Source organism: Ictidomys tridecemlineatus, chromosome 7 (genome assembly GCF_052094955.1).
Source record: "Ictidomys tridecemlineatus isolate mIctTri1 chromosome 7, mIctTri1.hap1, whole genome shotgun sequence".
Classification (NCBI taxonomy): Eukaryota; Metazoa; Chordata; class Mammalia; order Rodentia; family Sciuridae; genus Ictidomys; species Ictidomys tridecemlineatus.
In genome coordinates this window covers 180,237,000-180,264,097 of record NC_135483.1, presented here as the reverse complement: position 1 = coordinate 180,264,097, position 27,098 = coordinate 180,237,000, and the positions used below count along the sequence as shown (strand labels likewise).

The following is a 27,098-nucleotide window of genomic DNA, read 5'->3' as shown; positions in this document are numbered from 1 at the left end:
CCAGTGGGAAAGAGAACTTCCTACGGAGAAAAGTGACACAGCCTGAAAAATCAGCCTCAGTGGAGACCTGGAGTGGGAGGCCAGTGGGGAGGAGCCTGCAGGGGACTTCACGGGGGAGGAGTTAAGAGCCCAAGGGGTAGAGGCTGAAGGCTGGATGCACAGGCAAATCTGAATGTGGCCCCAGGAAGTGGCCATATCGTGCTATTTGTTTGTTTTTTTTAGTGAAATATATATATACATATATATATATATTTATATATAGTAATCAGGAAATATATATATATATATATATATATATAGTAATCAGGAATATATATATATATTCCTGATTACAATAGTAATGGTCGTTTTTCAAATTAGACAATATCAGAAGACATAAACAAAAAGCCAAATATCAGTCTCTGAAGACAACCACTGTTAATAGTTGGACCATCTTTCCAATTTTCACCCTGGACATCCACATCCATATATTTGTAATAAATATACAAAATGTTAGATTGTAAATTTGGCTCATTAATCTTTTTTCCATTATTATAGTTTTTCTTTTTTTTTTGGTTTGTGCTCAGATTGTATTCACAGAGACACGTGGCAGCTTACATTGGACAAAATGAGTAATAAAAATTGGCTTTAAATATGGAAAATCTAGGGCCCTATAATCCCATGTTACCCTAACACTGGGAACAGAATGGTCATCACAGTCTGGGAAGGACCAGGGCTGGGACCTGGGGCACAGGCACAGCCTTACCTTGCCCCCTTCACACACAGTTACACACACACACACACACACACACACACACACACACACACACCCCTGCTCCCCATGGGCACACACAGGGAGGGCGGATTATTGCTGGGCACGTGTGTCTGTTGTTATGAAGAGATTCTGGAATGATGGAGGTTTGGCCAGGGATACCCCACACCCTTCTATGGTCTGAGCTGGAGCATTTCTGAAAAGGTGTCTTCAGGACAGGACCCAGCATAAGAGACAAAGTGCCCTGGGAGCTGGAAGGCAGAGAAAGACCCATCTGGGACAATCTGGGCAGTGGACTGATGGGTCTCATGGTCAGCCCAATCTCTGGTCACACTTTGGCACAGGCCTAGGGGACACTGAAGCCCCAGATCCAGCTCTAACAAGTACTTAGAAGGGACAGTATTGGGTCTGAAATGGTGGTGGCCTGAGCCCAGGACAGTGGGGGCAGGCACAACTGTCATTTGGAGGTTGGTGGTGGCCAGTGCAGTGCTGGGGACTCAAGCGTGTGGCCTGGCCCAGCCTCAGGCCATCTGAGCTGGGCCTGAGAAGCCTTCTTTGGCAGTGACTCCTCTGCCAGCTCCCAGCTCTCCTGACCAGGGCTGGCTGCACAGAGGAGCGGAAGCCAGGGTGCTGGTCTGGGGTGGGAATTAAGGGCGCTCTGGTTGCGATAGAACTCGATAGAACTCGTACAAATACATAAATACAGAAAGCCCCGAGCTCCGGAGAAGAGCTGAAGGGACGCACCTTTGTCCCAGGGACGGCTCAGTCCTTGCCAAACTCAGCCAGGCCAGGGGCTGAGGGGCAGAGGACATTGGGGACAGCTCCGGCTGTGTTCCCCAGGCCACGACTTGAGTGGACAATGGGGAGGACCACTGTGCAAAACTGTAAACAGCGTTCAGAGTAGCTGCTACCGCCAATCGCCGGTGGGGTTCTTGGGCTGGGGACTAGAGGCAGTTCTTCCTTACTGTCGCTGCAGTTCCCACAGCAATCCTGGCAACTAAAGAGTCTCTGCAGCAGTCCTTTCTTAGGGGGTGCAGGCGGCTGGCCTTTCCAGTCCAGGTCTGGAGGAACTGAGCCATCCAGCCCCAAAACATTCAGCTCCTGGAAGCACTCAGTCTCCACTATCTCGTTCTGCCAAGGGATGGGCACACTGCCAGGGGCAAACTTCTGGTAGAAATCCTGGTCGGTGGGCTCCAGCTCCACACCTTTAACTGTGGAGAATTGTTCAATATCCAGAACATCCTGGCAATAAATAGCCTGGGGATCAGGCTTAAAGGGCGGTTCCAGCATGTCAGCTCCCAGCCGCTTCAAGTTCAGTTTCTTGAAAAGGGGGTGCTCCTTCACCTCTCGAGCGCCACCCCCCACGACACCCTAGGGGCTCTGCAGGGTCTTTGCAGAGAAGCTGGGAGCAGAGTGAGCGGGCCTGCAGGGGGAAAAGTGCTCAGAATACTCCTCAGGCACTTCCTTCACCAGCCACTCCACCTCCCCCTTCTTTTTCCTTTGCTGGAAGGGCCACTGGCCTGCGATCATCTCATACAGGAGGCAGCCTAATGCCCACCGGTCAGGGCTGAATGTGTACCGCTCATTCTTTACCGCCTCTGGAGCCATGTAGCCCATGGTGCCCACCCGGCCTTTGATGGTCTGGCCTTCTGGTGCATGCACAGCCAGTCCCAGGTCAGAGAGGCGGATGTGGCCATGGTCATCCAGTAGGATGTTCTCTGGCTTCAGGTCCCTGTATACAATCCGCTCCCGGTGCAGGTCCTCTAGGCCACAGCAGATCTCAGCAGCGTAGAAGACAGCTCGTGCTTCAGGAAAGCCAGCCTGGCCCGTGTGGTAGATGTGGAACTTGAGGTCGCCTCCATTCATCAGTGTCAGCTGTTATAGTTTTTCACAGCACTAATTACAGTATTACATTATTATTTTTTCATTACATTATTACTTTTAACAGAAGCACAATGTCCTGTTATATATTTCATAATATATAAATATACAATATACATATGAAATACATATGTTTATACATAAATATAAAATGTACATATATGTATCTCCAGTGTTAATGTCTCTTGGAGGACATTGATGTCCTCACCAAGTTTTATCATCATAAACAACCCTGTGATAAACTTTTTCCTCCTCCTGCCCTCTCTAATTCCTTCCCTTCCTCTCTCCCTCCTCTTTTCCTTCCTCACCCTCTCCTACTTTCCCTTCTTTCTTTCCTTTCTCTTCTCACATTAAATAGAATTGCAGGGTCAAAGATCTGCATTTTTCCTGTTTTTTGAATCTTATTCCAACAGGACTGTGGGGGGTTGTGTATCAAGACAGCTAGAAGTAATTGAACGCTTATTGTCTGTTAAGCACTTTATTAACACATTGATCCTCATCCCAATCCAATGAATAAACTCCTACTTGTTATATTTATTGTTAAATTTGACAGTACAAATGGGGTACAGTGTTATAATTTGACATGTATACAGCATGCAGTGATCAAATTGGGATAATTAACATTCCCTTCTTTCTAAACATTTACAAAATGTTTGATTAACATGTACTATTGTACTTATTCATGTAGTACTGTGTGATATTTCGATACACGTATACAATATGTACTGATCAAATTAGGGTAATTGACATTCTCATCTCCTTTCTCTGCATTTGGAGCCTTCAACTTCCTCTCCTCTGGTGATTCATAAAAATATCCAATGGATTCTAACAATAGTCACCCCATGGAGCTTTTATTGCCATTCTATAGATAAGAAAATTGAGGTTCAGAGGAAGCATCTCAGCTGCCCAAGGGAAAGAATTGGGCCTTGCATCTGTGGTTTGGTTCTAAGTCCTGTGCTCTGATCCTCATTCATCATCACAGCAGCTCTGGGAATCAAGTATGATTATCTCCATTTTTGCAGATAAGGATATTTTGACACATGTCAACAAACTCGTCCAAGATCACCAACCCATAACGTAGAGTCAGCATTTGTATCATGGTGTGTCTGGCTCCAAAGCAGGCCTTTTGGGGTCCTTTGTGGGGATTTCTGAATGTGTTCAGGAGGGGTCCCTCAGGTGGGTCCTCAGGGTCCACTTTTCAAGGTCCTTCCCCAGCTTCCGTGGTGCTCGGCAGTCAGGACTAGGAGGTCTGCAGCTGGCCAGGGCCGTGCTCCGCCAGGTGCTGCACGCTCCTTTCTGTCCCCTGACTCACTGATATTCCTGCCCCCTCCCTCTCATCCCCCATCACTCTGATTTCCAACTCTCTCAGTTGGGAGTGGTTTTAGTTGCAGGTTACAGAAATCTCAACGTGACTAGGTCTTAACAATAAAGAGAATTTACTGGCTCATGTGACTGATTTGTACAGAGAGAAGATGGCCCTGGGTCATGGTTTGTTCAGGATCTCGGCCCCATTTCTCAGCTCTGCCTTCCTCTGTGTGTGTTGGTTTTGGTCCTTGGGCTGGATTCCCATTCATGGTATTGAGTTGCTGCCTGCTACAAGGTGACAAACTTGCTTTTCCACCAGCAGTGAACAAACATGCTGACCTTTGCTTGGATTGACTCATCTGAGGTCACATGCCCTCTGAAGCTGCCTCTGTGATGATGGGAATGTCTTAGCGGGAGGGAAGAGATCCCTTTCCCCCACTCTTTCCTCCACTGAGATCTTCAGAGATAAGTGGATTCTTTTGGAGGATTGTGAAGGGATGTTTTTATGGGCGTCAGAGCTGACACAGGGACAAAAATGATGTCTTTACAGCCACACTCTGCTGCTTACACCATCTTGTGTAAAGCTCTCCATATTTCAAACAGAGTGGCAAAGAGCAGTAGCATCTCAGAGAGACCCCCACATTTTGACAGTTGACTGGCATCTGGGCTGCACCTATCAAAGGTCATCTTTGTGGCACAAAGTGTTCTCTTAGGATGGAAAAATGCTTTCCCATTAGGAACAAAATGGCTCAGTGTAAGAGGAGCAGTTGTAAGAGGAAAATGAAATGCAGAAGATGTGTTGGGTGGGTGAGATTTGCTGGAATATTTTCAAGTGTGTAAAATTTTGTTCCAAGCTTATCTTTATGCGCATTTCTGCCTCCTCTCATGAGACGCTCTTTCCTACCATAAAGTGAAAGATTTTTTTCTACCCTTGTCCTCCAGCTCTGTCTTCTGGTAGAGACTGAGCAATCACTATTGTCACCACCAGGCTCATCCTGACGGGCTGTTTTGCCTTCATTCCCAGGCTCCGGGGGAGACCAGAGCTTTCCCTAGGTCCTCTGGATTCATCGAAACAGACGGGCATGGTGAATTGATTTGACCAAGGGCTTAGAAAAAGCAGAAGGGAACTGTACACAAAGAAGAACTTCAAAGTGGGGCTTACTCATAACTGCTCCTGACTGTCATCTTTCTCAATGGGTCTCTTGCTGTCCAGCAACTTGTGCCCCCTTGTGGCAAAACCTCAATTTCTCCATTGCCGCCACTTGTTTTCTTTTTTAAAAAATTTTCTTTTCGTATATGTTGTGTAATTCCACATCATATATGACCACATCAGGTTGTTTTTAGATATATGTGACAGCAGAGTCTATTTTGACATATTATGCATACATGGAGTACGACCCATTCCAATTAAGATCCCATTCTTGTGGTTGTACATAATGTGGAGTTACTGATTGTGTATTCATTTAGGAGCAAAGGTTATGTTCAATTTATTCTACTTCATGATAGTCAAACTATGGAACCAACCAAGGTGCCCTTCAACAGATGAATGGATAAAGAACATGTGATTTTTATATATATATATATAGTGTGTGTGTGTGTGTGTGTGTGTGTGTGTGTTGTGGGGGTACCAGAGATGGAACTCAGGGGCTGTCAACCACTGAGCTACATCCCATCCCTATTTTGTATTTTATTTAGAGACAGGGTCTCACTGAGTTGCTTTAGTGCCTCACTGTTGTTGAGGCTGGCTTTGACCTTGAGATCCTCTTGCCTTAGCCTCCCCAGCCAATAGGATTACAGGCATGCGCCACCACCCCACGGCTCCTTTTTATATTTTATTTAGGGACATGGTGTCACTGAGTTGCTTTAGTTCCTCACTGTTGCTGAGGCTGGCTTTGAACCTGTGATCTTCCTGCCTCAGCCCCTAGAGCCACTGGGATTACAGGCATGCGCCATCTTGCCTGCCTATCCACTTGTTCATGAGTTCACATAGATAGATGTTTTTGCAGTCTAGGTCCCATGGTCTCTTTCTTCCATGTCCTGAGTCACTATTTGTGCAAGCACTCTACAACTGAAGCATATCCTCAGCCTGAAGTCACTATTTTCTGCCCCAGGAGCTTCCTTTTCCCTAGATGATTAATAGGGTACATCCTCTCCCTTCCAGAACTACCCCAACTTTGAGTCCTTTCAGATCTAGTCATCATATCCCAATAGTCCAGCATCAGTAAAAGCAGGGTATGAGTGACTCCAGGGCAATTGTCTCCTTACACTTCCTGCCATGCTTATAGATGTGAAAAGAACCCAGAAAGAGGGCAATTTAGCTTAAAAAGTCTGCTTGCCAGTGGTAGGAGTGGAGACACCATCTGCACGATAAACTTGGCGTTTACAGGAAGGGCAGGATTTACACTTATACTATGTAGATTGGGACTATCTTTAGACAAAAGAGGAGGCTGGGCAGCGTCACTGCAGCCAGACCAGCTAGCTGTGTGGAAAGGAAGCTTTTATACAGACTTCAGGTGTGAGTGTGTGACCCTAAGTGATAGATGCTCCGGCTCATGCTGGTGACCCATGCTCTCTAAGATCAGAGACCGCAATCATTTCTTCCACAGCCATTGGCTGAGCTCTTGCTATATTTCCTGGAAGAGGTTCTAAGGATGAGTTGGAGAAGGTCCTTGCATTCTAACAGCTCACCGAGTAGGGGAGAATCCTGGCTTGCCAACACGTGAAGACAGTACAGTAGGGTTCCTGTTAGAGTAGTGATTTAAGTGCTAGAGGACTAAAGCCTGGGGACAGCCATCAGCCATTGGGGGCAGCTCAGCTAAGTTCCCAGAGAATCCATCCTTCATTGTGGAGAGAGGAGGAGCACTGAAATGGAGCCCAAACCTTCCACAGCTGGCCCCACCACAGTGGTCTCTGTGCTATCCAGCAGCCTCCCCAATGTCCTGTGACCCCTGCCCCAGAGCAATGGAAACCAACCAATCATTGACAGCAGCTGTGGGAAAGAGTGGGGTTGGTTCCATTCCAAAACTCCACCAGGCCACACCTAAGAAGTCTACTATGCAAGTAGGAATTCAGTGTAGTCCTCTGCCTCCTTCCCATCAACTGGCCCCAAATCCCTCCTAGGGGCTGAACTCCTTCTGAGCCTCTGCTGTAAAAATAAAAAACCTTTTGTCTTTATTTTTGTCAGGAACATTGGTGATCTACTAGGGAATTTGCAAATAAACCAATAGAACTAAATTCAAGAAATGGAAGGCAATAATAAGTGGTCGTCCACGGAGTGGAGAATTCAGATAACAGACCTTAACTCCAGCCTGGTACACAGGAACCTCTGGAGTTTCTGATGTGCTGGAATTCTGTGACTTAATCTTGTTCCCCAAATGCAGACATGGGTGGGGCTCAGGAGGGAGGTGTGGTTTGATGTGGTTTCTCTATTTCCCTTTATTCATCCATTTCCTTCCAAATGTTAAGTCACTGTTGTCTCTGAGTTACAGGCTCCTGCCTTGGTTGTTCCTGGCTGGTACCTCAGGTAAGAATCTGCCTGTTTGTTCAGGACTTTCTTTGGGCTAGGGAGGCTTGGTTTGACTTTATTGTAGAATATGCATTTATTTCTCTGGAATCTGAGGATTTCTGTTACCTGGCTTCCTGCCTCCTCCCTGTGCCTTCGATTCAGTTCTGACCTCCTACTTGGTCATAGTTGGTGAGAAGGAGCCTTCTCGTCTTTTCTCTGGACTCTTTGCCCTTTTGTAGGGCAGAGGTCAACAGTTCCTCAATTGGATAGTCATTGGTTTGTCCTAAGACCACTATGACTCTATCCTCTGTGAGAATGCGAATGCTGGAAGGGAGAGAACATACTGAAACGTAATGAACTTATCATAGACTTAGATGTGGAAGCAAAGGAGAGGTACCTTCTCTATCTCCCTCAATTTGCTGATGTGAAATGGGGATGTACAGGTGTAAAAGATTCCAGTCAAGGTCACAAAAGAGAAAGCCACTAATGCCAGCTCACCTCATTTCCAGTCTGATGAACTTCCAAAGATTTTCAGAGGTTCTCTGGAGGGCCTGGAGGGGGGGTGGGGTGGGGGTTGGGGACATCTTCATGGAGAGAGCTGCACGTGACCTCCTTGGCCTGCACTAGCAGCTCAATTTTGATCTGTTTCTCGTACTGGGCTTCTGGGAAGTTTCAACAAATTGTTTAACAAGAAAAAAAAAAAAACTATTTGAAATCTGCTGAATGATTCTGTGGATGTTTAAGCGATTGAGACGTTGTCCTCTCAAATGCTTAGACTTCCTTTAGACAGAGGACCAAGATATTTAATACTCATTTGAAGATAGACTTAAAATAAAGACAGTCCCCCACTTATGATGGTTCAATTTATAATCTTTCGACTTTACAATGGTGTGACTGCACCACACAACCATTCTGTTTTTTTTTTTTTAACTTTCAGTAGGGTATCCACTAAATTTAACACGAGATATTCAACATTTTATTACAAAATAGGCTTTGTGCAAGAGGATATTTTCCCAAGCATCATCTAATGTAATGTTCTGAGCACACTTAAGATAGGCAAGGCTAAGCTATGATGTAGGTTAGGTGTATTAAGTGCATTTTTGACTTATGATATTTTCAGCTAATGATTGATATAGTCCCATTGTAAATTGAGGAGCATCCACATAGCATAATGCAATTTGATGCTCTCAGTTTCTTCTAGCAGATTTGTGAATTGAAGGCACAGGGAGGAGCACAAGAATTGGGAGCTCATAGGAGGAGAAATAAGGTAGAAAGGGACAACTGGATCGGGCTTGCATCCTGCCCTTTTGTAGAGTTCTGGCCTCTCCTGAGTGAGTAAGACCAGCCTGATTTCCCATCTAAATGCACACACATGGCAGAGGATGAAGGCTAAAGAGGGCAAGAGGTGGAGCTGCAGGTAGAGTTTCCCCAGTCCTCGGGCCAATCAAGTGCAAAGGTGTCTTCTCCGAGTTGGATCTTATCCCATGCTCACGCTGGGCCTCGGAGTATATGGAAGGTTGGTAACCCTGGGTGGTCAAGTTGGAGGTAAAGGGAATAATCTCTGGTTTCCAGACCATCAGAGAAGCAAAATTGTCCTGATAAGTGTTCTCACATCCTTCATAAGAATCACTTGAATCTGAATTACTAAATCTCATTTCTTCTAACCTTTCAACTAGGTCAAACCATGTCTGAAATTAAAGAAGGCATGTGGAATATCTCTGATCTGTGGACATTCCTTGAGTATGATTTCAATTTCACTGGCATGCCACCTCTGGGTGAAGAGTACAGCCCCTGTAGCCTGGACACTGAGATGCTTAACAAGCATGTTGTGGTGGTCATCTATGCTCTCGTGTTCCTGCTGAGCTTGCTGGGAAACTCCCTGGTGATACTGGTCATCTTATACAGTCGGGTCAACCGTTCAGTCACCGATGTCTACCTGCTGAATCTAGCCGTGGCCGATCTGCTCTTTGCTCTGACCTTGCCCATCTGGGCGGCTGCTAAGGAGAAGGGCTGGATTTTTGGCACACCCCTGTGCAAGATGGTCTCACTCCTGAAGGAAGTGAACTTCTACAGTGGCATTCTACTACTGGCCTGCATCAGCATGGACCGATATCTGGCCATTGTCCATGCCACACGTACACTGACCAAAAAGCGCCACTTGGTCAAGTTCATATGTCTAGGTATCTGGGGATTCTCTTTGATTCTGTCCCTGCCCTTCTTCATCTTCCGCCAGGCCTTTATTCCTACCAATTCCAGCCCAGTCTGCTATGAGTTCCTGGGTAATGATACAGCAAAATGGCGGATGGTGTTGCGGGTCCTGCCCCAGACCTTTGGCTTTGTCATACCGCTGCTCGTCATGCTGTTCTGCTATGGCTTCACCCTGCGCACCCTGTTTAAGGCCCACATGGGGCAGAAGCACCGGGCCATGAGGGTCATCTTTGCTGTTGTGCTGGTCTTCCTGCTCTGCTGGCTGCCTTACAACCTGGTCTTGGTCGCAGACACCCTCATGAGGACCCACTTAATAGAGGAGACCTGTGAGCGCCGCAGTGACATTGACCGGGCCCTGGATGCTACAGAGATTTTGGGTTTCCTCCACACCTGCCTCAACCCCATCATTTATGCCTTCATTGGCCAAAATTTTCGCAATGGATTCCTCAAGATCCTGGCTACCCGTGGCCTGATCAGCAAAGAGTTCCTGACACGTCATCGTGTTACCTCATACACTTCTTCCTCTATCACTGTCCCTTCAAACCTCTGAAAAGCATCAATGAAAGGATATGTCACCCTCATAAAGAAAGAATAACCCTCATCTCGAGGTTGTGTGGGGGTAGCCTGGGTCCAGACAGATGTTATCTGGGTTTGGAGGGAAGCTATAGAATGTGGGGAAGTTAGGGATTTGGTCTTCAGGGCCCTCACCAGCCTTCTGAGGAAGTGCAGAGAGACCTCCAAGGACTAGCTTCAGGTTTCCAAGTAAAGAAACCCCACCATTTCTGTTGAATTCTTGGATCTTTGACCCACTAACTGGGTAATCAGCACCCTCACATGCATAGCCCCATCTGACATTGGAGCAAAACAAACAAGCAAGCAATCAAGCAAACCAACAAACAAAAATGGGCTGAAACTGTTTGCTCCTATGGGCTGACTGTCTTGGTGACTCTCTGGAGCATCACCCCAACTGCTGAGTATGTGCCAGCCAGCCTGTTCGAGAACTCTGTGTCCTGTGCTCTGAGTTCATGCAACTCTTTCCTTTCTTTCTTTCTTTTTTTTTTTGGTGGGGGGAGGCTACCAGGGTTTGAACCCAGGGGCACTTATCCACTGAGCCACATCCCCAGCCCTTTTTATTTTTTATTTTAAGACAGGACCTTAAGTTGCTTAGGGCCTCACTAAATTGCTGAGGCTGGCTTTGAACTTGTGATGTTCCTGCCATAGCCTCCCAAGCCACTGGGATTACAGGCATATGTCACCACACACGGCCATGCAATTTTTTTCTATCTCCAGTGTGTTTTAGTGTCTTCTGGGGACATGGAAGCAGGTGCTGCTGAAACATCAAGCCATCCTTGTGACGGAGACCTTGTGATGGAGCAGGGAAGCGTTCTTCCCTTAGGTATAGTAGGTGAACAGAGGGTGGTTGGGAAGCCAGACCTATCGCAAGAGATGCCTCTTTACATCATGACCAACATCCTAGACAGGACAATGTGCACGTTGGGAATGTGCTGAGCCATGGATGGAACAAGGCTAGCAGCTTGTTGCCCACTTGGTGCTTCCAACCTGACTCAGAGTCTCAGCAACCTCACAGATCCCCTCACAGCAGTCAATCAGCTGGGTGCTAGCCATTTCCAATAAAATTTCTGTTTTGTGAAGTTAGCCAATCCCCAAAAAACAAATGCTGAATGTTTTCTCTGATATAAGGAGGCTGATTCATAGTGGGGTAGGGAGGGGGAGCATGGGAGGAATAGACGAACTCTAGGGCAGAAGGGTGGGAGGGGAAGGGAGGGAGCAGGGGGTTAGAATTAATGGTAAAATGTGATGGACATCATTACCCTAAGTACGTGTCTGAAGACACAAATTGGTGGGAATAGACTTTGTATACCACCAGAGATATGAAAAATTGTGCTCTATGTGTAATATAAATTGTAATGCAATCCACTGTCAGATATAAAAAAAATTAATAATAAAAAATATATATAAATTTCTGTTTTGCATTTGTGCCTGTGGGAATATCTTGGCTGTGATGTAGAGTAAAAGGTGTGAGTTATGTCACTGATTGTTCCTACAGTAGAATGGGGGTATTACTCCCCCAAAAGTATCTCTTGAGACACAGACACATTGTTCTCGCTCCCTGGGCTGAGGATCTCCTTGTCCTGAGCAAAAGAAAATGTACCTCCAGACAATCTCAGCTTCACCTCCACTTAAGCTTCCTCCCCTGGGGTCCCTCAAAAGCAATTTAGGACATCACACCAGGAAACAGAGACTAAGCTCAGCTCTCAAAATACATACCCCAATCCTGACTGTGTTAAGTCACCCCTTCCCCAAATAGTTACGTGGATGGAATAGCAGTTTATTCGTAGTTTTTCCTCTGTGAAGCGGGAATCATCTGTTCACTCTGTATCCCTGGTATCTGACACGCTGCTTGGAGCCCATTTATCTCTCAGTCAATATTTATTGAATGAATGAATAGGTGCGAAAAGGCCCAAGCTCATTTGCACACCATCTGCTCAGAGCACCTCTTATCTATGGGTCCCCTCTTCTTCCCCCTCCTGCTACCCTGGGTGAGTACTTCATCCCTTAAGTTTGCCTGTGTGGTTTATCTTCATTCTGTTTTTATCTGTGTAAAAATGTTCTGAAGACATCGGGGCTCCTTTAATTGCTCATGGTAGAAACTCAACTCCAACCAGCTTAAGCAACGCTGAGAATGCACTGGAATATGGGGCATGGCGGGTGTCAGATGGCCTGAGCTGGAGGTTCCCAGGTGGGCATTCAATAAAGGGTGAGACTGGGTCAAGGGTTGAGGTTGGAGTCGGATGAGGTGCAGGGATGGGTGGAGGTTGGGTTAAGGTGAAATGTCAGAGAAGGATGAATGTCAGGAATAGGGAGGGATTCAGAAATAAGCAGAGATTGGAGATGGGGTGGGTGAGGATGAGGGATACTATGAGGGCTTGGAGACAGGGAGGGTCCGGTTGGGGCTGGACCAGGTTGGAGAGAGGCTTAGGGGTTGGGTAAGTGCGGAGGAGACTCAGGGAGGGGTGTCAGGATGGGTGATTGGCTACAAGGCTGGAGCAAAAAGATCCCACTAGTAGGGTCACTCTTTGTTTTAGTCAGCTTTTTTACTGCTGTGACCTAAAGAAAGACCTGAGGAGAACAATTAGAGCAGGAAGAGTTTATTTTGGGGTTCAGTCCCTAGATGGCCAACTGCATTCCTCAGGTTCTAAGGTAGGGTAGGAAGTCAGGGCGGAAGAGTGAGGCAAAGAAAGCAACTTAGGACATCACACCAGGAAGCAGACGCTAAGCTCAGCTCACAAAATACGTACCCCAAAGGCACACCCCAATTTCCACCTCCTCCAACCACACCCTACCTGCCCACAGCCTCCACCCAGTGAATCCCTATCAGGGGATTAATTCACTGATTGGGTTAAGGCTTTCTTAATCCATTCACCCTCTTGCGTCACCTTACACATGAACTTTCAGGCGACAACTCACATCCAAACCATAACACCATGGATTCTGGAGCATCATACTCTTCTAGGGCCGGGATGGAGGCTCCTGGGCTGGTTCCACTTGAGGTTCGCCAGGCAGGTGGGTGAGAAAGAAGTCAGGGACTCCAGCGCTCAGACACGAATCTGACTCAGGAAAGAAGATGAGAAGAATGCAGAAAGCATCCCTGCGAGGAGGGCTGCAAACAGGACCTCTTTTCCTCTCTCTCCCGCCCCTGTGTCCTCTGCCCTCCCTGTTTCCTTAACATCCATCTTTCTTCTCCGCCACCCTGTGCCGATTCCTAAAGCAGCTCCCTTGTGGCTTCAGAAAGGAAACGAAGCTCCTTATTGGGTCTAGAGAAACACAAGTGACTAGTAAGCACCCTGCTTTGCTAGTAGTTTGGGAAATGGGAATTTAGCAGCCATAAAATAAGGCGGAAGGGTTTTAAACAGGGGAGGGATATAATCAGAGCTCTTCAATCCAAAAGTTCAACATTATTTGATTAGATATTTCAATGTGGCATGTGGTCCTCTGGGTTTAGCACAAGACATAAATGACTTGGATTTCAGATTTTTTAAAATGCCAGGATTTTGGTACTTCCTTAACATAACATAATGAAATATCCAATACAGGCATTTCAGTCACTAGATAGAGTGAGGATTAGATGACTGGTCAGATCTAGGGCGATAGGTCCCCGTAGGGAGGGGCTCATGACCAGGATGGGGCTGGGATCAGGGGTGGGCAAATCAGGGGAGGAGTCGGGGTCAGAAATGGGAGATGGTGAGAAAGGGGATTGGGATTAGGATAGAGGGCACATCAAGGGTCAAGTGGGGGGCAGGGGCTGGGGTCTGAATTTATGTTCTGTACAATGTGCAATGATTTAAGCATTTATTTTTAAATGTTTAAAATGTTCCAGCCTCCAAGTAATTATGTCAAAATCTACTGTTTTCTCCTGAATTAGTTCCCCTTCTCAGGAGCGACAGCCCTCACCATCCCCTGCCCTCCTATCCAGTAATCCATTCTTGTCAGTTCCAGTAAAAATATTAACCAAAAGTTCAGGTTTTATGCCAAAGGGGTTTAAGATCATCCCTTTCCCAGCAACTTGCATTTTAATAAGGGCCTTTCGGAGGCTAAAAATCTCAGAGAGGCAAAGGAAATAAAATTAAATGACCATCTCTTCTTTGGTCTAAAGATCTCTCCAGCAATGTATCCTCCTAGAAATGGCCACTTGCCAGTGGGTGGTGTGGAGCCCAGCCTTCTGCTGTCACCAAGACTGGATGGGTCATTCCGGACGGGACCCAGAAATCCACCAAGGGCCCATAGTTGAACCACCTTGGGGTTCTTGCTTTAAATTCAAGATCTTGAGGTAGAAATGAACAAAAGACATAAAAGATAAAAAAAATGAACATGTTAACGGGGTCTTTAAAGATTAGTTTTTCTTTATCAAAGTATTTTATACACATTGTTTATAAAGCTTATAAAGAGAATCGGTGGCCTTGAAACCCCAAGTCCTGTGACAAACCCAAGGCAAAGGTGTCAAAGTTCCACTTTTAAGCTACTTCCTCTAATAGGGGTACACGTAGTCCTAATATCATACTCCCCTACCTGTTCCTTTAAAAAAAAATTGTTCTTTTTAGTTAAACATGACAGTACAATGTATTTTGACATCTTACATACATGGAGTTTAACTTCCCATTTTTGTGGTGGTACACGGTGGAGTTACGCTGGTCGTGTATTCACATGTGAACACAGAAAGTTATGTCAGATCCATTCTGCTGTCTTTTCCATTCCCATTCCTGCTCCCCCCTGCCCCCGCATTTAACCCTGTCTCATGCAGTGAACCTCCATTCCTCCCTCCCACCTCTGCCTATTGTGAGTCAGCATCCACACATCAGAGAGAACATTCGGCCTTTGGTTTTTTGGAATTGGCTTATTTCATTTAGCATGATAGTCTCCAGTTCCATCCATTTACCAGCAAAGGCCATCGTTTCATTTTTCTTTATTGTATATATGTACTACTTCTTGCCTGTTCTTGAGACCCCTTAGTTTTAGTATCATGTATTGACTTTCTGTTTGGTGATGGAGAATTTAATGCTCTCTCAGCTTGTTTTTTTGCTTTCATTCTGGTCCCAAAATCCCAAAATACCACCTTCTCCATTCTCCTAGATATGGAGAAGATACCACTGATACCATATTTTTGGTTCAATCAATATTCAATCTTTTTGTTATAACAACCCCATAAAAATTATCACAGTGAGGTACAATATTTACACTTCCTTTTTTTGGACCAGTTCTGTTTTCCCTGGAATTGATGGTAGACTTTCCATGCACCAGTGTCCAATGTCTCTCTCCATGCACTCCATTCATTGGGTAATTTAGTCATTTATTTTCTTTTTTGGAGACATTTCTTCCAGAGCCCTTTGTTGTTTTGCTCAATCTGGATAGGTTACTCTCTGGTTTGCTCTTTTTTTTTTTCTTCTGAATTTCTTTCATTCCATTTCTAGATGAACTGTAGATCTGCTGGTCAATTTCTACAACATATTCAATTTAGATTTTTATTTGGATTACCTCAAATCCATAGATCAATTTGGAGAAAATGGTGACATTAATATGGAGGATCCTAGTCTAGGAACATGGTATCTTTCTTTGTTTGCAAAGAATGTTTTCTACTTTTTGGTACACCTATCTTGTACATATGTTATTAAATTTACCCCTAAGTATCTGTGGCTTTTTTTGGGCAGGGTGCTATCACAAATGGTATTTTGAAAGAAAAAATTTTCCATTTCTTTATTACTAGAGTATAGAAACATAATTGTACTATGTATATTGACTTTGTAACAATTTACTTACTAATGTACTATCTTTGTAATCTGGAACCTTTTCCACTTATTAGTCCTTGTAGTTTTTTTAAAAAAGTATTCTCTGGATTTTATATGTATGTAATCTGAGAAAATAGCTTTATTTCTTCATTTTCCTTATGCCATTTAATCTTTTTCTTGTCTTATTTCACCGAGCAGCATCTCCAGTCCAGTGCTGAATAGAAGTGTCAAAAGCAGACATCTCGCCCTGCTCCTGGTCCTAAGGCATCCAATTTTCACTAAATATGATGTTAGCTGTAGATTTTTCATAGAGACCTTCTATCAGGTTGAGAAAGTTCTACTCGTAGCTTGTTGAGAATTTAAAATTTTTGAAATCATGAATGGATGTTAAATCTTCTTTTCTCTTTAAGGACCTGGGCCCTGAAACCACATAGCCTGGGTTAAAATCCCAGTTCTGCTGTTCACAGAATTTACCTCCCGCTTGACAAGAATAAAGCTCAGCTAATTGCTATGAGGATTAAATTAAATGAGTATACATACACATAAGTACTCCTGTGGCAGTTAGAAGAATGCCCAGCATGCAATAGGTTCTATTTGAAGTGTAACTATCATTATTCTTAAGCTGACTCATATTTTGCTGGATTATTTGATTTAACATTTTTTTTCTTGGTAGGGGATTAAACCCAGGGGTTGCTCTATCACTAAGTTATATTCCCAGCCATTTTTATTTTCTATTTTGACAAGGTCTTGCTAAATAGCCCAGGTTGACCTCCGATTTATGATCCTCCTGCCTCAGCCTCCCTAGTTCCTAGAATTACAGGCATGTACCACTGCTGCACCTGACTGTATTACTGGATTTTGTTGAGAAAGGAGATGTAAGAGATAACCTTTTTGAGAACTTGCATTTCCAATAGTGCCTTTCCTCTACCTTCATGCTGGATTGGTCTTTTGGTTGGGTACTGTGTTCTAGGTTGGAACTCATTTTCCTTCAGAAATTTGCAGGTTTTTCTTGGTTTCTTCTAGCTTCCAGGGTTGCCACTGAGACTTCTGATACTTTTGTAATTCTTGATCTTTGGTAGGTGATGAATTTTCTCTGAGAATCTTTATCTTCTTTCTCTTTCTCTTAGAATCTTTTCTTTATCTTATCTTTATCAGTTTTAGAAAGCATGATATGTGCTTCCTAGGAGCCTTCTCATTCATTATGCTGGGTACTGGTAAATCTGTTTAATCTGGAAACTCGGGTTCTATAGAATTTGCTTGTTTTATTTATTTATTTTTTTGTTGACACTTGTTGATCCTTCATTTTCCCTATTCAATTTTTCTAGAACTTCTTTTTATTTAGGTGTTAAACTTCCAAGACTGATTCTCTAATATTCGTATCCCTTTCTGCCTGTTTCAAAATAACTTCATCTTTCTGTTTTCCAAGAAGCTATCCTTAATGTGTTTCCCAACTTTCTCACTGAAATATAGATATTTCATATATTTAAAATATAATATATAAGATAGATATTTCAAATATAATATAGAAATTTAAAATTTTCTATAGTATTTTAAATTTCCAAATAGATTTTTTTTTCTGTTCCCCTTTGGAGCATCTCATTCTCACCTCACGAATGCGATATTTCCTATTATCTTTCTGAGGCTATTCCAGTTTTCGTAGTGATTTCATTGGTTCCCTTTGTTGTCTCTTTCTGGTCTAGTAACTTAATTACACTCACTCATCTATTTTTTTTGACTCTGAAAATCTGCTTTCTTCTCTCACATTTTCTTTGTTCTTGTATCTTATAGAATTGTGCCTTAAAATAGTCCCTTTTGTGTCATTTTTAGTGGATTTTTTTTCTTCTTCTTGGTGCTGAGGATGGAACCCAGGGGCTCTCTATCACTGACCTACATCCCCAGCCATGTTTATTTTATTTTGCTAAGTGGCCCAGGCTGGCTTTAAACTTGTGATCCTCCTGCCTTAGCCTCTCGAGAAGCTGGGATTATAGGCATGTGCCTTAATGTCCCTGCCCCCCTCCCCCCCCATAAGGGTCTTGCCTGTGCCCTGGGTTATGAAGACTACGCAGGGGCAGTTCCTGGGGGGCTCACTGAGCCCTCCTAGGTCACGTGGGTTAGAGGGTTCTGTTGTTGTTGCTGCTTCTTAACTCTGGGTTTCTACACCATTCCAAATGGCAGATTTGGGTCCTCGTCACTTGCTACCCAGGCCTGGGATTTGGGAAGGTTCCTTACGTGCTCCTCTATCTCCCACGGCCTGGGGCAGACAGCTCACTTGGGGATCGTCTCAGGGCCGGCAGGTGTTCTTCCATTTCCACGCAAGGGCAGGCAGCTCTTTCCCGGTCCCCACTTGTTGCAGGAATTTTAGTGGTGGTTGGTTGCTGGGTCCATGGGATCCACAGGTGTGGATCATTACCACCCCCAGCCTTAAGGTGCGTGACTAGCTCTAGCATCTTTTTAAGCTCCTGTGGCTTCAATTCCTGCTCCCTCAGTGCACACATCTCTAAGTGCCCTCTTCATTTCTGTCCCTAAAGATTTTTCTCTCTCGCTTTCAACCTTAGATATCTATTTAAAACTTTTAAAAATGTATGTTAGTTAGCCCCTTACATGCAGAGTGTGTGCATGCGTGTTGGTGACCGTTTTCCCCACATCTCCCCATTCCACTATCCCTAAAAATTAATCTAGCACATAAAATGGAAACAAAGTTTTCCTTCTTCTTTATTTCCTTAAAGATCAATGTGTTAAAATGTTCTCCAAGTGAGTTTAAAATGTCAACCTGTGGCCTGGGGATGTAGTGCAGCCACAGAGCACTTGTCTAGCGTAATAAACCCAGGGGAGTGCTGGGTTCAATCCCCAGCTCCCCCTGCTCCCCTCATAGTGTCAGCCTGCAAGATACATTGACTGGATGTCTAGGGACCCGGAGTGTGCACGTATGTTGCACATACGTGTGTATATGTGTGCAACATACGTGCGTATATATGCGTTGGGGGCAAATGACCCCACATAATCCCAGAATCATCATCCCTTTCATTTAGCCAGACTCAAATCAGGAGGTGGAAGAAGTGAGATCTAGAAGGTAAGGGGAGGGATTCTGAAGAAATCCAGTCACTTTCGACATGGGAAGGAATCGTGTTGCCCAACAGAAACCTAAGTGGCCACATCCGTCCTCTTCCTGAGTCCTGTCAACAACAAGCTGTCTTCCTGAAACAGCTGGCTTTGTTCCAGCTCTGAAGGTGTGGAGGGTGCGGGGAGATGAAGCAAGTCCAGGCCTGGGGGCCACGAAGCGCGGGGCTCCCAGGTCACAAGCACCCCTGTGAGCAGGAATCCTGACGTGCTCAGCTTACCCTGTCCCCTCTGCCAGGTCCCATGTGTTAAGCAAGTTACCTGATAATGTGACAATGCTTTCTTACCTCCACCTTTGTGCTGTGCTGAGCCCTGTGAACAGAGTCACAGAGCACAGAAATGACATTTAGGGGGACAAAGGAAACTTACAAATGGAGGACATGTGAGAAGGTCATGAAACTCCCTGTAGAACAAAAGGAACAAAGAGATCCCTTTGGAAGTCCTAACTGAACCTGACGATTTGGAAAGATGTTTATAATAATAATAATAATACAGAAAGAAAAGAAAGACTTGGTGGCTGTGTCACATGAACATTCATGTCAGCTTAGGGAACCTGTTTCTTGTTTCATGAAAGGAGGTCTGATTGGGTAAGCTCCCTTCCAGTTCTAAGCAGATGAGCTGCCCTCGATCTGAGTCTTCTGAGAGATGTGAAGAGTCCCACATCTCCATGTGAACGTGATAGGCAACATCTATCTTTGCTGGATCGTGATTATCAGTGACCAGGGGCTCCAGAGAGGCCAGTTCTTGGTATAGTCTTCCCCCGCAGCCGCTGAGCAAGCCTGACCAAGCAGTTCTTGGGAAGTCCTCCTCCTGTCCCTTTCCTCTCCTTCCTTTCCCCTCGGTGACTCTGATCCTCCACCTCCTCCCCCGCCTCCTTCCTGATCTGTCAAAATCATTACTTTAGAGGAGGGAGTCCCCTTTAGTAAAGGACAAATACTCTTTGGGTTGGGAACGTTTTTCTTTCAGTCATTAAGCATGAAATGAGAACGGGTTTTTAAAATCATTCTCTTGCTGCACAGGAAGATCCTCTTTTTCTGAGGCTTCAAGGTCATGAGCAGATTGGTACAGCACAGTCCAACATGTTAGTGTAGCATCTCGATAGCTATGTGTCAGTGCTGACTTACGTGGCCTCTCCTTGGACCCTGGAACAGCCTCTCAGACTCTAATACGACACATAACATTTGTACATACGTATGGGGTACAGAGCTGTAATGTGATACACGTACATAAGATATCAAATCAGTGTCATCTGTTAGATACTGCAAAGGGAGACAGTGAAAGGGGAAAAGGGGGGGGAGAGAGAGAGAGAGAGAGAGAGAGAGAGAGAGAGAGAGAGAGAGAGAGAGAGAGAGAGAGAATATGGATTTCTTAGAGCTTCAGGGCAAGGTGAGAACAAATAGTTGTTGGAAGGAATCCCCAAATAAACTACTTCTGCCCGTTTAGTGAAACTGGAACTTTGACCCCAAGTTCCATTTCAGTTTTCACGCCATAAGAAGGGCCCTTATCTCAATCCTTATATATGTCGTATGTTTCCCATGATGTTAAATTATAGATATTAATGATTATTATTTGCTGATAACTGAAAATTTACCACGTGCCAGGTACCATGAAAAGCACTTTCTATGTGAATTATTTTATTTAATGTTCACCAGGACCTCATGGTAGGAATTACTACTATCCTCGTTTTATAGAAGAGGGAACTAAGGCCCAGAGAGATTAAGGCCTTCACCTGATGTAACTCAGCAGCAGGTAAGTGGCATGAGGAGTTTCATCTGGGACTCACCGCGGGAAGCCTGAGTTCTCAATGCTGTGTGACATGGAGACGGGCTGCTGTGGGTAGGGCCCTGGGCGGGTCCCAGTGAGGTTTGTCTTGGTCTGTCCTGCCTCACTGTATGGTCTTGAACAAGTTCGTTGGTTCCTCTGACCCCTGTGTCTTCTGAGGGATGGCAACATGAGAAGGGTGCTGTCAGGTTTCAAGGTGAACGCCTGGCTTTTGGCACAGACTTGGGCCCCCATAAGTGGCAGACACGATCGTAGCAGAGAAGCCTTGGACAGGTGAGCCAGGCCAAGAGTGGGCACACGACCCTGCCTTGTGAGTGTAGTGGCAGTGCTTTGTGCGTGGCGATGCCCTAGGGTCAGGCTGCTAAGAGGGGAATTGGCATATGTCACTGTCCCAGGCATCCAACTGCTTTGAGATGAAAAAGACAGAACTTGGAAAGAGGATGAAGTGTCGTCCCCCATTCCTGTCACGTCCCCCATTCCTGTCACGCCCACTCTTCCTCTTCACCCGGCAGTGCCCTATCTGCACTCAGGCTGCCGTGAATTCCCCTCCCTGGACCCCACATCCGGAAAGCCATGACACTGGTTCTCTGTCCACTTTGCAGCCTAGGTCTGAGTGGACTCTGAATGGACGCTGAATGGACCTGAGAGAAGGTGAGGGACAGTGAGGTTTGAGCCTAGCCTGGATCCACCCTGGGGTTCACGGAAGCCTGGCGTTCCCGAGAGGAGCCCTCTGTAGAGGGTGAGGGGCACAGGCCTGCAGAGCTGTGGCTCAGGGCAGGGCACCAGGCAGAGCCTGAGGGCTGTGGCAGTTGGAAGCCATGCCTGTGACCAACCTAGCCCAGGGACTGTCACCTCAGTGGTAGGAGAGGGGACTGGCACTGCAAGTGAGAAAAGCCGGGGGGTTCTGGCAGTGCAAGCAACAGAGTCAGGCACCATAGCCAGGGGTCAGCCGGAATTGGCAGAGGGGTGGAGGCCAGCTTGGCAAAAGGTCCAGGCAGGGTGCTGGGAAGAGGAAATAGGGTCCCTGAGAGGTGTCCCGAGGGGCCGAATCCCAGGCTTGCCCACTGGGTTTGCACATACAGATTACAAACCAAGTTAGAGCTGAAAATATAAAATCCAAAAACCAAATCAAAAAAACAGAACCAAACCAGGCTGCCTGTGTGCCCCCCACCCAAAGTCGACCACCGTGTATAGTTTGGTTCATTTCTTTCCAGCATTAAAAAAATATATGGCTTTATTTTCTAGAGCTGTTTTAGGTTCCTGATAAAATTGAGCTGAAAACCTTGTGGCAGTTTTATTATTATTATTATTATTATTTTAAAATTTTTGTGGTGCTGGAGATCCAACACAGGACCTTAGCACTGAAACATTTTTTTTTTAATGTTACAGTGTCACCATGTCATAGTATCATGTGGTCTGTTAGAAGAATCTAGATTCTACCTATTTGCATTTAATATAAGGCAATCTTTGGGTTATTGTATATCACGTTTCTTTGCTTATTATATTTTTTCTACTTTGTTATTTCCTCAGACTTTCTTCTAGCCTCTTGTTATTTCTGCACCTTCCATCTCTAGCTTCTGACCCCAGAATAGTATCCTGTCTGTCTGTCTGTCTCTCATTTGGTCTGCCATCTACCTAAGGCTGTTGGGCAGGAGGTTCCTCTGCATTGACGGCTCTCTGAACCCTGAGCTTATTCCACTCCTCCCCTGACCTGTCCCTGGTGTCCAGGACAGAGGTGGCCTTCTATTCCCTCTGTTCAGGTTGAGTACCCGGCAGTGCCCCGTCCAGCCCCACCTTGGTGATGTTAAATACCACCTCTGCCCACCTCTCCCAGGCTTCTAATTCTTTGCCCAAAGTCTATGCATATGGCATTTCTGGACCATACTTCCTCTTGGTAGCATTTGACACTATTCATATCATTTAAAAAATTATGGAGGGGGAACATCTGTGAGCCAGGTTTTCTTGCAGTGTCTGAGGGACACATGAGTAAAGTACCCACAAATCCTTGCCTTACTAGAGTTCAAAGTCACATCTCTCATCTTCATTTCTTTTCCTTGGTTCTAGGGATTGAGCATTGGTGTGCTCCACCACAGAGCTACTCCCCAGCCTTTTGAATTTTATTTTGAGGTGGGGTCTCACTCAGTTGTCCAGGCTGGTCTTGAACTTGAGATCCTCCTGCCTCAGCCTCCCAAGTAGCTGGGATTATAGGCATGCGCCATCAGCTCATCTCAATTTTTTTAAAGTCATAAGTAACAAGACTCCTGTATAAGAATGAGAAAACATAAATATTACATAAAATATCATCTCATATTAAAATTTAGAAAATTCAGATAAGGAAAAGACAAAGATGAATAAATATCCCACTCTCCTTCTTGGAGATAACCACTGTCAACAATGATCTGCACATCCTTCTATACCTTGTGGCATGTGCATAATATTTCATTAAAAAACAAAATGAGAATATTATTCTTTTGCCTAATTTGTTTTTCTCTCAATGCAATCTGTTTTGCTATAATGCCATATGATATTCCTAAGAAATTTTGTTAGACCAAGATTGCCTTAAAGGGAAGGAAAATGTTGACCATCAAGATAGCTCAAATTGACAATAACATTTATTGACCTCTAAGAATGTTTTTTTCTTCGGGGAGGGGTGTCTAAGAATTTTTTTTTTTTTTTTTTGGTACTGAGAATTGAACTCAGGGGCACTTGACCACTGAGCCACATCCCCAGCCCTATTTTGTATTTTATTTAGTGCCTAGCCATTGCTGAGGCTGGCTTTGAACTTGGGATTCTCCTGTCTCAGCCTCCCAAGGTGCTGGGATTACAGGCATGTACACCCGGTGCTCTAAGAATGTTCTTAATGATAATTTTTGAAAATAGTTAAGTCTATAACAACAATAAACCCTAAAGCCATTGTGCAAATTCACAGTTGGTTATACTTACCTTTTGCTCCAAAGAATGGCTTTCTACTTTTCCTTTTCTCTCTCTCTCTCTCTCTCTCTCTCTCTCTCTCTCTCTCTCTCTCTCTCTCTCCCCATTGTTGGGAATTGTATCCAGGGCCTCATGATGCTAGGCAAGACTTTACAGGCTCCTATCATTTCTATTACCCATTGTGCTGAAAAAAAAATGCAGAGAGGGCAAGGTTTTTACCTTGTAGAGCTCAAAGTGCCCTGATTTCACTCTAATTAACAGCAACCCTTGCAACTTTCCTACATCCAGCTCAAGCTGGAGAGGAGGTGCTTGATTATTGTAAAAGCCTTCTCATGTTCATAAAGAGTCATGTACAGCCTCATTTATGGCTGAGCAGGATTCATCTAACCAATGGACTCTTAGAAACAACGCTACAGGGAACATATTGTACCTAAAACTTCATGGATAGTCTTAGTTATTTTAATATGATAGATACTTAGAAGTAGAATCGGGGTGAAAATGGTTTCATTTTCCAAATTAATATTACCAAATGAATCCATTCAACAAATATTTAATGATTGCTCTTTTCCTGACCCTGATTTAAGGGCTGGGGACACAGCGGTGGTCCAAGCAAATAAGGGACCTGTCCTTCTGGGACTCAAAGTCTGAAAACAACAAACAAATAAGTATAAATGTAAAGTTAGGCATCAATTATTGCTTTGAACAAAGCAGCTTGAGGGAGTGTGAGTGGGGGGGACTAGTTTAGATAAGGTGGTGAGGGAAACTTTGTAACAAGTTGACCTTCCACAGAGACCTGGAGGAAGTCAAAAATCAGGAAGGTCATTATAGGAAGAGGGAAGAGTGTTGCAAAGGCCCTGAGGCAGGACTGTGCTGGGCATGCTTCTGAATGGGAAGGAGGCCCAGATGGCTGGAGTGTAGTCATGGCAGGGTATCTGTGCAGGAGATGATGTTAGAGAGGCAAATGACAGATGAGTTTGGACCACAGAGGCCAAGAGTGGAGGACTGTGAGCAAGGTTTTCATCAACTTGGCTGCAGGATGGAGCATGAAGGAAAGGGCAGAGAGGGAAGTAGATAGGAGGCTATTTCAGTTGCTCTGAAGAGAGATGAGATGTCTTAGACTAGAGAGAGAGTGAAGGGGGTGAAAAGAAGTGGTCAGATCTCCTCTCCCACCATAGAGCATGACAGTGTCATCTTCCTCACCTGCCACACTTCCTCCTTCTTGAACTTTCCTTTTCCTTGGGCTCTTGCTTTCTTCCTGCACCTCTGGCTTCTTTTTGGTCTCCGTTAAAGGCCCCTCTCCATGTGCCAGTCCCTTGACTGCTGACATTCTCCAATGTTCTCTTCCTCCCGCCTCCTGTCCTTTCTCTGTTCTTCAGTTTCCCTGGGGGATGCCATCTACCCCAGGGGCTTCCGTGCCCTGCCATAGCAATGACAATGACCCTCAGAACTGCTTCTAGGCCAGCCGAACAGTCCTGGGCTTCCAGAGCTGCCCTTTCCACACTCAATGACGTGTCTGCTGTGCCCTCGCTACGAGTCCAACATAGAAGGCAGCACCTCCCCCAACCCACCAACCTGCCTCCTCGAAGCCATTTCTCCAAACTGTGGGTTGAAATCTTCTTTTGTCTTCCTCCCCCTTTCTCACTGCCCGTGGCTGATCCACCTGAGAGCCAAGGCCTTTGGGTCTTCCCTTGAAGTTCTCTGCAGCTCACCTCCTCATCTGCTGCCCCTGTCCTTGCTTTGTTCAGACCTGCACTGTTCATGCTGGAGCCTCCGAATTAGACTCCTTCCCTGAGCCTCTGCCCCTTACAAGTTCAGGGGAGACATGGGTTGTATTACTCATCTGCTTAAAGCTCATCCGGGGCTCCTGTGGCCTGTGGAGTAAAATCCACACGTCTCTTATGGCTTTGGCTCCTCCGTGCTGGATCCCTCAGCGTTCCCCTGACACGTGGTGCTGTCTGCCTTCATCTAGATGTCTGTGGGTGTCAGCAACAGAAACCTGCTTTAATGAGGCTGAAGCCCAAAGGGCATTTCATGGAAGAATCCAATGGTATCTGATGGACCTTGAGGGTCATAAGTTTCTAAGAGGGACCGAAACCAGGAGCAGGAAGGTGGCTCCTTTCTTGGGCTGTCTCTCTTTGGGGCTCCTGAGTCTCAACCCCATGGCATTTGGCAGGTCTACCTCACTCCTCCTTCCAGGCCTGTGGCTTTGTTTCTTTTCCTCCCACACACCCCGAGTTTTCATCGCCCAGATCAACTGAAGTTCAGGGAGCAGCCCAATTGCCCCTTTCCAGAAAAGCAGCTCTGATTGACCCAGCCAAGAGCAAGGAGCCATCACCAAGAAGAACAAACAACTTGGAGCTGACAGGTGATAGCGCCACAGAATTCTCTAAAGTCGCCATGCTGAGCCTTTGCGCGTAGTGTTCCCTGTCACTGTACCCTTCCTTCCCTGTGTCTTCATCAAGCTCAAGAGATAGACCTTGCCAAAAGCGTCATCAGGCGAGGAGCCCCATTAAACTGCTGCATATCTTGATCCTCACACTTCACATCAGGGTTGTGTTCATTGGTTTCTTGTCTGTCTCCCATCAGACTGCGGGAGTCCTTAAACAGAGTCTGCTCACCTCCTTTTCCCTAGAGTCAGGGAAGGAGGCATGTCTGACATAGGGCTACCTCCAACTTGTCAATGAAGGAACCAAACAGCCCATTAGTCTCTACACACCACATGCAGGTGACTTGGGGCAGGGGCAAGATTCAGGCATCTGATAGGAAAAGAGACAATAGCAGAGCTAGCTTATTCTGCTTGCTGCATGTACCTTGGTGCCATCAGAGTCCCATGAGTACCAGCCACAGGAAGCTGTAGAATTTAAGTTTTTTTGCAAGGTAATAGGGGTATCTATGGCTTCCTAAAGGACGGCTGCCTAATTGAACTTGTAAATGGTTTAAATAAGTGGGCAGCTAAGAGTAGAAAAGGTCAGGTTTAAAAAACATCACTACCTTTATATGATGGGCAAGCCAATGATGGCTGTGTGTATTTTGTATGAACACTGTGGCTAAGATCTAATTTGAACTCTGTATCAAAATTTCTACACATGAAGTTTAGTTCACATTATTGAATCTATCTGTGAAGTTGGAACAAAACTAAAGATTTAAATAAATACTCACATCTGACATTAATTGGAGCTTACTATGTTCTAGGTATTGGGCTTTATATATATATTAACTAATTTAATCCTTGAAAGTACACGAGGAAGCTGTTTCTATAATAATCCATTGATACAGGAGGAAACCAAGGCAGAAAGGGCGAGAGCTGGGATGTGCA

The 27,098-nt window shown here is 45.2% G+C and overlaps 1 protein-coding gene and 1 pseudogene across 1 annotated transcript; one reads left to right on the top strand and one right to left on the bottom strand.

The window, feature by feature from the left end:
* Positions 1 to 1,577: 1,577 nt before the first annotated feature.
* LOC101957922 (G protein-coupled receptor kinase 6-like) lies at positions 1,578 to 2,621 on the bottom strand (annotated as a pseudogene).
* A 6,505-nt stretch (positions 2,622 to 9,126) lies between these two features.
* Cxcr1 (C-X-C motif chemokine receptor 1) lies at positions 9,127 to 11,352 on the top strand. The gene has a single exon (XM_005330456.4). The coding sequence runs from the start codon at positions 9,127 to 9,129 to the stop codon at positions 10,198 to 10,200; it is 1,074 nt and encodes a 357-aa protein (XP_005330513.3). The 3' UTR covers positions 10,201 to 11,352.
* Positions 11,353 to 27,098: the final 15,746 nt, after the last annotated feature.